General features: G+C 31.6%; 1 protein-coding gene across 2 annotated transcripts in view; it reads right to left on the bottom strand.

The window, feature by feature from the left end:
• Tps1 (Trehalose-6-phosphate synthase 1) overlaps positions 1-13,075 on the bottom strand; it is a 38,399-nt gene that overhangs the window by 19,900 nt on the left and 5,424 nt on the right. For both annotated transcript variants that reach the window (XM_072002881.1, XM_072002874.1), the window contains exon 3: positions 3,673-3,829. In XM_072002881.1, coding sequence (XP_071858982.1) covers positions 3,673-3,829 — 157 coding nt within the window. The remainder of the gene's footprint in view (positions 1-3,672; positions 3,830-13,075) is intronic.

Here is a 13,075-nt window from a genome sequence, read left to right as displayed (position 1 = left end):
GCTTTAATGTCCTTTAGAAATGATAAACGAACAAAAATACATACTACAAGAACGAACGATAAGTAGATATGCACACTTTTGTTTCGTTTTGATATTTGCAATGCAAACTATGAATCCTCAGAACGGTATAGACTTATTTGTTAAAATTAGGTTTTAGTCAGAAGTCAGGAACTATTCCATAAGAGAAATTTTAAAAAATTATCGGTTCATTTGCGATTAACACAGGATCAATAAGTCATCCAAGAAAAATTATTAATTCTACGCTAAATACAGTCATATTCGTATAAATATCGACCAATACTTTATTACCTGATAACGCATATAATGATAATGGATTTTTACCGAGAAATGCAATAATTACAGTCCAACATTTACTCGATATTTATAACAAGCACGTATTTTCATAATACTCGTGTATTAACTAATCATCTCTAAACAAAGTAATTTAGCAACCTAAATAAGCACTTAAACAAGATTACAGTAATATGCGACTTCCGATAAAACCCGTAGAATCCCTTTATTTAAAATCCATAAATATTAGGTTGTCCGAAAAGTTTCTTTCGTTTCATAAGGAGATAATAGATGAACAACAATTTCTGTTTTATATTATTTCATTGAATTAGGTATGATCCATTTCGTTATATTTCTATTATTATGTTCGTGCATAATTCAGTAAACTAATATAAAACAAAAAACATTGTGCGTCTATCATTTCCTTATAAAACGAAAGAAACTTTTCGGACAACCTAACACATACGAAAACGTTTTATTGACAATATATCTTCAAATTCAATAATATTTTCTACGAACACCTTTAACCATTTTTCACGAAGATTTCAAAAGATTTTCAGAAAATCTCTATCAGTTTTCTAAGAAGTGCAAAATCCTACGGAAGATGCGATCCTCTAGAAAAGATTTATATAAAAGGATAAAAGCGAATGGAAAACTAGGTTAACACGGAGGAGAGATGGTCTCGTGACAATTTCACCACAATCGGAATTCGATATTAGAATTGACCGATGCACCGGAATCCATATTATACCTATGAGCTAAGGCGAGCTTAATTATAAAATACTTTAGCCGGTGTCAATCGTGATAAAATCTCAAACGTGGGCGAGGGGGAACGATAAATTATATTTAACGTATTTCCTAGCTAGGCTAGGAAATAAATGAGTTTCCCGTAGAAAGTCACAAACCATCCTCTTCGAATCTTTTCGAACTTTGACTTTTTCACTGAACCCTTTAGAAGGAAGTTTAGCGATTATATAATTTAAAAAAATATAAAAAAAAATTAATTTTAATTACTTCTATTCTTTGCAAATATCCATAAACTAAACGAAATGCATAATAAAAGAATATTTACGAAAACAAAGAATTCGTAAACTAATTAAATTATATCTAAGATAAATATAAAAATAAGTGGCATGTAGCAAATTAACCCGCCTTTGAAATTCAATAAAATTAATAATAGTGATATTTATCGGTAAATTTAATTTATTCGTAAAAAATAAAGGATCCTATTACATTCTATATTTTCGACTTGAAAATTAAACGTCGACATAACAAAACATAACAACAGATAGTATATAATCACATGAATCACAAAAACAAGACTTCATATGTATGAGGAAATATTATTCTTTATTTTTAATCGCTGTCGAATGCCCATGGGACAAATTGCAAGGAATTTATAGGAGTTCATAAAAAAAGAAAGATATTTTCAATTTATTTCTCATGTAAAATCTGGATTGTTCTATTATCTCGATTATATCACTTGTTCGTATATTATGATTACGACTGTATTGCATTATATTGCGTCTCATAATTACACGCTACCGACACGCGAGATAGTTCCTATAATTATTGATTGGCACGAGTGCGACACGCGGAGAGATTGAAGAAAACATGCGCTCCCTTAAAAGAATCATATTTTATTTTAGTTCATAGCTTTACGTATCAGCCAATTCGAATAATGTATCGAACTGCATCGAGTTTCCGCGGTTAGAATAGGATTACTAACTTCGCAAAATGAACGTATAATGTAAAATTCAAGCAACTGGACGGATATACTTATTCAAATAGATTTAACCTCGTTTTGCATTGTAATAAATTCGCGATAATGAATTCGCGATAATGAATTCGCGCAGTAGTCATTTAACGGAAGTCATCATAGTTTTCCGAGACTGACGTCTCAATCACTCGATAAAACCCATAAGAAATTCAAGTAAAATTTCTATCGATGATATTCATAGTGTGGAATTACCTTTTACTAATTTTCATTTCATTTTGCTATTTTTATTAGATAGTAATTAAATAATAACAAAGACAAAATTAATTTTTTAGCTAACCACGGTTTCTAACAGATTGATTTTCTTTCTCTTTTTAGATCCTACAGGATGAGAATGAACTATAATTGTGCTACACTATAATTTACACAAATTGGACTACGTACTTGTTCTCTAAGCGATAACGTACAAGATGAATTTTTACACTTGTTTTTTCTTAATAAAGTGAAAGTGATCAAAACATGATATATAGATAATACAAAAGGAAAATATTTGCTGAAAACTACGTGCTTTCTGAAATCATACAAATCTTACTTTATCCATTTTTCCATCTAACGAATAACTTTATATCATTAGATATTAAAACCTTCTATTCCACAGCTTTTTACATCAAAATTCAGGCCGGAGCTATTATAAATTTCCCCAATGACGTAAATAGTATCTCAAGTAAAATTGCTCGACCTTGATATTTCCTACGCATGTTATCCTCATTTTTCCATCAGAAATTCGTAAACAATGTAATCAACAGATAACAAAAGACATTTTCGCAGCGATCTGTTATAGATATTCATTCAACAATGTGCAACGGTGTTCGTCGTAACAATTACTGTCGATTAGTAGCAACGTTTCTCCATAATATTGTTTTCATTCGACGAAAATATCTTCGTGCGCACGTTATCATCGTGTATTATCGAGGACGTGAAAGATCGACGTAACTTGCAAAAATGAAGATTCGTAAATAGACGATGTTATGTCTTTTGGTATTTTTTGTTTCAAACGTTTGCTAACGTAAAGTCTCGTAATATACAATTTAATTTCGAAACTTCTAAGTAAACATTTTTAACTAAACCTTTCGAAAATTAAAAGTTTACGATTTATTGCTAATAGTAATGAAATAACGATGAAAATGAATCGTATAAAACATTTTCTATCAAATTTCACCTCGAAACATATTACATTTAAATGTTACACTAAATTAAAACTTCGAAACTTTTAAGTAAACATTTTTAACTAAACCTTTCGAAAATTAAAAGTTTACGATTTATTGCTAATAATAATGAAATAACGATGAAAATGAATCGTATTAAAAAACATTCTCTATCAAAATTCACCTCGAAACATATTACATTTAAATGTTACACTAAATTAAAACTTCGAAATTTTTAAATAAACATTTTTAACTAAACCTTTCGAAAATTAAAAGTTCATGATTTATTGTTAATAGTAATGAAATAACAATGAAAATGAATCGTATTAAAGAACATTCCCTATCAAATTTCACTTCGAAACATATTACATTTAAATGTCAAATTTTCGAGTGACTTATTATTTCGTCCACTCGATGAAAATTGTGTAGGAAGAAAATCTGTAAAAAAAAAGCACCTACCTTGCGAGATAGAAGACCAGCAGTTGGTGTACGATCGTTAGGGTCGGACTCCGGGATCGGTTCATTCGGGTTCTCCATGTGCATACCTGGCCATCCAACCCACACTCCATTTCCGCTTATAACCACCGGTGCTACCGCTGTTACAAGACCTCCAGCACTAAAATGAGGAAAACGTACCAACGTTATCAGAAGGTGTCACCAGGAAGAGAGCAAATAGAAACAGGTGGCGTGCGTACAATGGTGTGCATACAATAATGTGCGTACATGACAAATATCAGTATATATAAAAGTAGAAAACTCAGTCTTTACGTGCAGCTCATAGAACACAGACAATCTGTTTGGATCTCATTTGGATCTATTTACTTCCTGAGACTATTTGAATGGTTTTAAAATGCAAAAGAAATTTTAATGGCGTTGGAAGAAGTATAATTTTAACAAGGTGGAAGGACGCGTTATGTTTCGAATAAACTTGAGTACAAAGAATATGTAACCGTATTTTTTTATAACATGTCTTAAAGTCACAGATCTACGTTTCATTTCTACGATATTAATTGCAATCGGATTGAAGTACTTTTAAATAGTAGAAGATTTAGTATGTCTGAGTATAATTACATAAGTCCATATAAGCACTTAAGTCATGAAACACATGCCAATCTTGATTAAAATATTTGTACAGGTACATTCTGGTTAAACTCATAAAAAAGACAATGTAATTTACATTTCTGCTATAAAATGTTCCAGATTTATAAACGAACAAAATGATTTTGGACATCTTTCAACAAGAAACCTGATCATTTCGGTGAAATGTTAGAATAAGACTATATAATAGAAAAACTACGTTATTTCAACATATAATTAGTAGATAGAAAATATTTCTTTCCCACTTTTTACCACTTGATACTGAAGCACTTATGTAATATAAACCTGATCAAATTAGACCTATTCCATAATAATAACATTTTATAACATGATTTCGTTTTTATCCTAAATAGATATCCAGTGATCCATAGATGAAAGTGTAAATGATAAAAGAAAAAAGATAATGTACAAATATTTTTCTTTGATTACGAGTATGTTCTATCAACTTTTAGCAGAATATCAGCAATTTCCGCCTTTAACCAACCGTCTATCGTCTATGTAATAGTAATAAAGATAGCGACAAAATCTATGAAAAAAAATAGCCCCATACGTAAATATAAAAGATCACCGAGTGGTCGTCATTGGCGTAACAGGCGATAAGACGAGAATAATATTGAAAGACGTCTTCGATCAATTCTGTAACGGTTTGCCAGGGAACACACATACACACACAAAAATCACATACAATCATATTTACATAATGACAAATACATGACGATTGTATCAATCTCACGAACGTATATTCTCGGTTTTATATAATCGAACGTACCCAACTACTTTTAACCATTTTATTATCGTTATTAAAATTAATCTATATTAGTGAAAATAATTGCAAATGTGGCAATTATTTAAATTAGAAACATGGAAGGATGGTAATGTTGTAATATTTTGAAATCACTTGCATAATGCCGCATCTTTCAATGAGATGCACCTGTGAAACTCTCATAAGATTGTTAAAGACTTAGAGGAAAATGTTCCGCGAGTACTGACGTTATTTTATATTCTCTTATATAGGATTATCCACTTAACACGTTGGTCGCCATGTCACCCATATATATGTGACGGATATACTTCCATGGGGGCCGTCACCCAAGTATGGGTGATGCTTTTCTTGTTCGAGTTAATTAACACGGAAACCGCGCTCGCGAGAACATTGAGAATATCAAAAGTATAACATGTATGCTTACTACTACAAACAAATGTTGTGAAGTCCATCTATAAACTATGTCGAATACTGATTACTCATGTTGAGTCCGTGGTTTAATTTTGAGATAAGTTCGGCTTCTTATCATTCTAAGATAAAAAAAGCTTGTCGACTAGTCCGAATAGACCCAGGCACTGCAAAGGATTAAATTAATTTTTATTTTTATGAACTGGTCTGTTTGGATATGAATTTCTGTGAGGTGTCTTGTTGTATTTTGATTGCTTTTCTTATTCCTTATTCTTACATTCAACGTATTCATAGCGGTGCGAACCAGAATCAAGTAACAGCAATAATCAACTTAATCAAATCAAATAGAAAGTGATTGATGACAAATTTTAAAGTACGACATAGAAGAAAATGTTTAATACGCTAAAAATGATAATTACCGAACGAAATAGAAAAAGGGCCTCGAAATTTATACGAATTTCAACAGTTTCAATGTAATTCGCTAATAACTCCGACGGTTAAATGCGATTTTAAATAAAAAAAGAAAAAATTACATTGTAATTAAATTTCAGATAAGCATAATCCAGGATATCAGTTATTAAAAAATATATTGAACTACATGTAGGGACAGAACCGAGTGCGCTTGCTTACTTCGAAGCTTCGGGAGCGTGCAAGCATATGAAACCATCGAGCGAAAAGTCGCCAGGCTCGCTTTCTTAACGATCATCTTCTTCTGATTGTGACGTCAAATTTGAAGTTCTTTGCCTAATTATATTTCTAGCAGCAGCTCATAAATGGCTTGTGACATTTGATTGTAGTAGTGAACGTATATGTTACACTGTTACCGGACTCAATGTTCTCGCTACCGCGCAGGTCCCAAGTTAAGTGAATAACCCTGTACTACTAGTACGTATGTACTACTATGCTAACTATCAATAGTCCTGTCCTCGTGTTTATAGCAGCTTGTTTTCAAAATGAAAACGATTCATATATCGATTCACTTCTCATTTCCTACGCATGTGTATGTTTGGATTGATTCTTAATTGCGCGGCTGTTCCGGGTTGGCCGTAATTCAATGCGTCCCTCTACGACCTCAACCTACATATCTACCCCAAAGTCAACTCACTCGAAGATCAGCGATTGGGCTCGAACGTGTGCCGACTACATTGTCACTGGCACGCCATAATTATAAATTTGTAATGAAACTTGGCTATCATTCAGCACGCCCAACAAAAAGGCTGAGCGAACATCTGAATGGCCTTTCACCGGAAAGTAGGTCAAATCAAACAACTTCATTCCCTTACAACTTTTGTCATTTGCGTACTGGTGTTTTTATCTTAATTTGTTGGAAGTTGCTACTTGGTTACCAAAGAAGCGAATTTATATTCTTTTGTAATAGTAAGGCAAAAGTTTTAATTTGACACTTGTAATTTGATGTAGGTTTTCAGGGACGATAAATTTTCAAAATTTGTATCAAATAAGAGAAATTGAATGTTACAATTGTAATCTTTATTACAGAAGAATTTCATTTATTAGAACGAAACTTAGTTTTATCATTAAATGAATTCCTAGTACCAACGAAGTAGAAATATTTCATAAGTGGTAACAATTCTTCGAAGACTCCAATTGTATGAAACATTTGTCTTCTAACGGATTCAAATAGTTAAATGAAATTCGTCCGTAGGACTTTTTAATTTCCACAAACTATATTGTTTGAATTATATTGTTTAGAAAAAGAACTATAATCTTTTATTCTTTTCTTTTTTTCAATTTCATGATTTTGAAAATTATTTCTCTAACGTCGTGATAAAATGCTTCGGATATTATACCGATACATTTAAACCTTTTAATTCTTTCTTTCTCTCGATGACTTTTAATGATAAATAGACAATACGTAACTAGACGTAAGAATTTTGTTGACCAGAAACATTAGTGGTACAGCACCAACACAAAAGCCATTGGTATATGCTATTATTACCGCTGGATTACTCAAATATGATCTATTTTGAGAATGCCACAATTTCAGACGCGTAAGTGTTTCAGCTCGAGTGAAGCACTCTCGAATATCATTACTTGCGCTCTTCAGTATGTAACGATCGCGTTTGAAAAAGTGACCTCCTACGTTCTTGTTTACCACACATCGAGATTTTCATACAGGACGAAGAAGAGAAAATACACTCGATTGACACGGATGTTGACGGTTGTTATTTTTAAACGTGTCAGGTTAACATGGAAAATGACTGATATCGATAACATATTGTACTTTACTTGTGTTTAATTGGATTAATACACGGTGATAAAATATTCAAAATAATTCAGAAATTGTGATGTTGAGTTGTGATATTGTTGAAGAATTTGAAAAAAATTTTTTAATTGATTCAACCAATTAATTTTGTTTTATTTTATTGCTGATTTGTTATTCCTTTCAATGAAAGAGTGCTTCGTTTTTCTATTAATTTGAAAACAATATTTACGATAGGTGTAACGATATTTGTAATTATTAAAGGTTTGATCTAGAAATGAAAATATAACGTTCAATGCGAATGTTACGTAATATTGTTAGACATGGAGATTTCAGTATCAGTTCCTGACTTTCAAATGAAACTAAGTGCTTATATATATTATACATACGTGTGTATATTTCAAGACGGATTAGCCAGAGATGGATGACGTACATCTTTCATTAAACGCTATAAATAACTATTGTAAACCAGAAACAAATACTATACTTTATCTGCTTCGTAGCCAACATTTGATGTGAATATGTGACAAATGGTTAATTATAGACTCTATTTGATCACTTATTTAATTATTTAAGAAATTAACAAAAATTGATTCACGATCTGCTTAACAGTAGGTGTAAAATCTTTAAAGAAACTTCTCTAACTAATCTGTTTTACCAGACCTCAGTCCACTACCTCTTTGAAATATAAAACGAAAATATGCAAATTTATTAAGAATTCTAAGGAACACAATGAAAATCTCCACAAATAATTTTACCAAGAATTCAAACATTAATCTAAATGTACAATCCTCTTGTTTCAAATTGTTTGAACATCTGCTTTACATCTTAAAACCCACGTCATAAACTACTACCAATAGGTTCCTATGTAATTATCTAATGTATTCAAGTTGTCTATAATTAAACAAAATTTGTCAGAGGTAGTATTACTATTTACAGAACGATGCACCCAACGTACGAAATGTAACTAAAACTTTGTAGTATAGTGCAAATTAAATTGCAAATAAGAATACAACTTGCCATCCGAAGTGACAATGAGAAAAATATGCATACACAATCTTTCTTTCTTTGAAAAAAAAGAAAAAGAAAAAATTCACAATAAATATGTACTTAGTTACTGGTTATGTAGACCAAAAAATCTAAATTATCCAAAAATCTAAAAATCATATATTATTAAAGAAGGAAGATGTCATACATCATAGAATAAAAATCGTTAATAATTACAAATCAACCGTCGATCTTACGAACCATTTTATATTACTTTCAATATTCCAAACATCAACAGCTTAACAAATATATTAAAAAAAAAAGAATTCCCAAATGACTTACATATCAAGGAACGTATAAAAATGTCAAATACACTGACAAAACAATCCCCTATCTATGAAAAAAGAAAAAAGAATGTATTTGATGCGTAGAGGCGCGCGCACGTCGCATCCAATTTCAAACAGTAATCAATTCCACCAGTGACGAAGTTCGTGTTTTTCCATAACATTTATCACGACTGTGCCATGCAAATCGGGCACGTAACTACCGCAACAATCGCGATAATATATGTATATTACACGGCGCACGTAACACGCGCAGCGGACACGCGGAAAGCACGTGGCGAATATCTTGTGAATGACTGCGCGCGCGTCTACTTATGTTGTCACTACGATTTTTATCGTAAGCCACTTAAAAGATGACTGACTCTTATCGTTATTTGAGGATTTCTAGTCAACGAATATATCCAGTCTCATCGAAGAATAAGTGCAATTAACAAGTGTTAAAAATACCAGGTGATTTTGAAGATCAAAGATACTCTTGAACAGATATCATTATCAGATGAATATATCACGTAACAACGTAGAAAAAGAATCGTGAAGAAAGAAGGAATACCTGTAGATAAGAATGTTTAACAAGCGCAACATGATCGTTTTTCATATAACGTACTATACGCGATTCGAAAAACTTCCATGGAATTTTTGCTTCCCGCCATAACGATTACGCTATCATTCGTATAATTTGTTTTTGTCATCGCTTCTGCCTTTTGTTTCATGTTTACTCAAAATCTTCGTAAGGAGGATTCTATAGCTAATTTACAAAGATAAATTTTAATTTCTTTTCACTTTTTTAAACTGTGATAACAGGAGAATTGGCATTTTGGACGTTAACGTTGAAATATTCATCGTAATGTATAATAATATGACTGTCCAATTTGACTTCTGAGCAACGATGACACATCCTACTCATGCTATTATGTTCGTCGACCTATCCATTACGAACGTTGTTTTTATTTAGTTCTACGAGTCCAGTTACACGACTAGACGACACATTTAAATATTATTTACGGCATGTTAAATATGATTAAGATCCATCGTTTCGGGAAGAAATGAAAAATTTTTGCGATTTTTATCAACAATCAAATTTTGTTTCAGTTTTATATACCCGATAATGGGATTGCGTGCTCGTATATATTGCATCATCAAGAATATAAAGTTAAAATTGGAACGCACTGTGTCTGGTACGTTACAACAATGCCGTATCTATATTCAATACAGTCTATTGATCTTAAAGTCAAATGCGGTGCAAAATTGCGTCGTTTGTCTACAACCGTTTGTCAGTAAACCGCGGGTGTTTATGCAAATTCATATCCTCCTAAATAAAAATAACAGTTAAAAAAATGGAACCTAATAGAAATACATTTCGTCCCAAAAATATTATAGCGAGTACTTGACATATTTTATATATCGTTACATATTATAAACATTTTATTAATATATTTGTATACATTTGTATTTCCCACAAATGCATAAACATCTGCAGTTTATTCAACAGAAATAGTTTAACAAATGAATCGTATAATAATAAATTGATCGTGCAAAATGAAGAGGGAAGCGTAAGATTATGTTCCATCGCTCTTTTTGTTGTCAAGTCCACAATTTTTACTGTTTGTTTACAGTTGACAGCCTTTTAATTCTGAGCAATCTCAACCGAGTCGATAACAGTGTACATATTCATTCCTACATAAAATCACCACAGTGAAGAAACAGTGAAGAGAAACGACAAAAATTCGCGCAATATTCTTATATTTTGCAATGGATTATTTCTTTTCTATATTTTACGAACGTGATTAGATTGGATACCTGAAAAGAATTTTATTTTCCTAAGAGGGTGAAACGACTGGGTGGAGAACGACTACTTTTATCTCCCTGATTAATTATTTCAATTATTGGTAGTCACGCACGCTTGTCTATTTTTTGCCCATTGTTTATTAACAAATCATATCGTGATTCATGCAAATAACCAGATAAGATACTCGACTTATGTCATTGAAACAAGATAACGGTTGTCTTTGCAGACTGTCATGTGTTTTGAAATATACGAAGACACAACAAACACCTTCTATGTAGTCAGTTTCGTACTGTGAAACAGGGGTATGTTCGTGCGAATCGGCGTATAAAAACAAAAATGACGATTTATAATGTTTGAAATCGTAAATCACGAAAGCTATTAAATTGTCGCAAAATGATTTTTCGATGATAGATAGGACGGAATTGAAACACGAAAGCAGCTCTATTTTGTAGTACATTTTTATTTATATGTACTACATATATCGTATTTAATATTTGATGTAATAACGAAAAACGATAGTTAGCATGATTTAATAATGGACGAAACATTATAAAACTATTGGAAAGAAGAAAGAGGCAATTGCTTCAATATTCAATGGGAAAGCTTGTTCAAATATCCAAAAACTGAAGTTGAATCTATATAATGAAATACACTTCGATTTATGAATTTTATTCCATTATTCTGCATCATTTCCAATTTTGAAATTAACCAATTTTGCTTCATCATTCTGAATGTTTATAAAATCTCTTTCAAGTATTTGTCACCGAATTAATAAAAAAATTATCTTGTTGACTACATATGTACACTGGTCCCCCAATTTACGCGGCTCTTTTTTTACGGAGTAAGTCATAACACAATTTACGCGGTCAATCCTATCAGTACTGTATGAGATAAGGACAAAAGTACATTACGTTTTGCTAGTCATCATATGTGTAAATATTTTTTCTTTAAAAACAAGTAAAACGAATCCACGCGGAACGGATACTCCGCGTAAATTGAAGGACAGGTGTATATATATGCTCCGAAAATGACATTTATAGATTCCGAAAAATGTTGATATTTTTTACGTTGTATCGAAGAAAGCAAAAGAAATTGACGAAGGTTATTGCATATACACGCGACATATTTTTGTGGTCACAGATTTCCGTCGTCACGAAGTCGGAGCAAATTCGAAAGCTATTGAAAACAAAGTAATTCAATGAATGGGGAAAATACATCGATCCGAAGAATAAAAAAGTTCCGGAGGACGTGTTCTTACGAAAAATTTCGTCAGCAGTTTTGCCCTATATAGAAGCGAGCTTTCCAACGTAGAACACTGCGCGTGATGTGTAATCGTATACTATTTTTTCACCGACCATAAATAAACGCTGCAACCGAGAGCAATATGCATCGATTACTAATTGTAAGTCACAATTGGTAATTTTACTTAAGAGAAGTTCATAAAACATCTAACGACGTTATAAAAATAAACATGTTACATAAAAAATGATCTAACGCTGTGGGAAATTATAACTAATCAGATGATGAATGGGAATCTATACGATTGAATCTATATTGAATACATTAGTATTTTTAGCCCTTTGTAGTCGATTATGATATATATTTAAAACATATTCTGTTGCGTTATAATTTAACTTGATAAAAATATTTCAACGTGGGGATACTATTAATTGAAATATGAAAATTAGAATTAAACAGTTTCTGATGACTTATCGAGTGTACCAGTTGGAATAGAATGTCACATTCTACTGAAACTGCAAAGGGCTGACTTGTGACGATGTAATCTACTAACCTACATGCAGTATTGGGACATGCTCCGACAGCGAAGGACTTAATAGTAATGATCTAATCTACTAATGTCTATGCACAAGCAATTATCTGAGCAAACTTTTGGAATTTTTTCTATAATATTGTCATATTTTAGTAAAAGTAATATAACATTATATTATATTACTTTTAATATATCTTTTTAATAATTTCACTATATTTGCATAAAATTTAACTGACAGAGAAAATATATCAAATAATTAGCAATATAAATACAAATTGCCTATATTGGTTTATAATTAAATGAATTTATATTATTCATTTAATTCATACTTGGAATCTTGTACTATCAATAAGAACATCTTGTACTTGAGCAAAGTCCATCATTGAAATAAAAGGCACACTAACTGCTCTTAACAGTACACAAACATGACGATTTATTGAACTCTATCGATTACGTCCAATTAGCATGTTAACAGCACTGCTAA

The sequence above is a fragment of the Bombus fervidus genome, chromosome 1 (assembly GCF_041682495.2).
Source record: "Bombus fervidus isolate BK054 chromosome 1, iyBomFerv1, whole genome shotgun sequence".
Lineage (NCBI taxonomy): Eukaryota > Metazoa > Arthropoda > Insecta > Hymenoptera > Apidae > Bombus > Bombus fervidus.
Note: the sequence above shows the minus strand (reverse complement) of the source record. Positions and strands in the feature narration are given on the sequence as shown.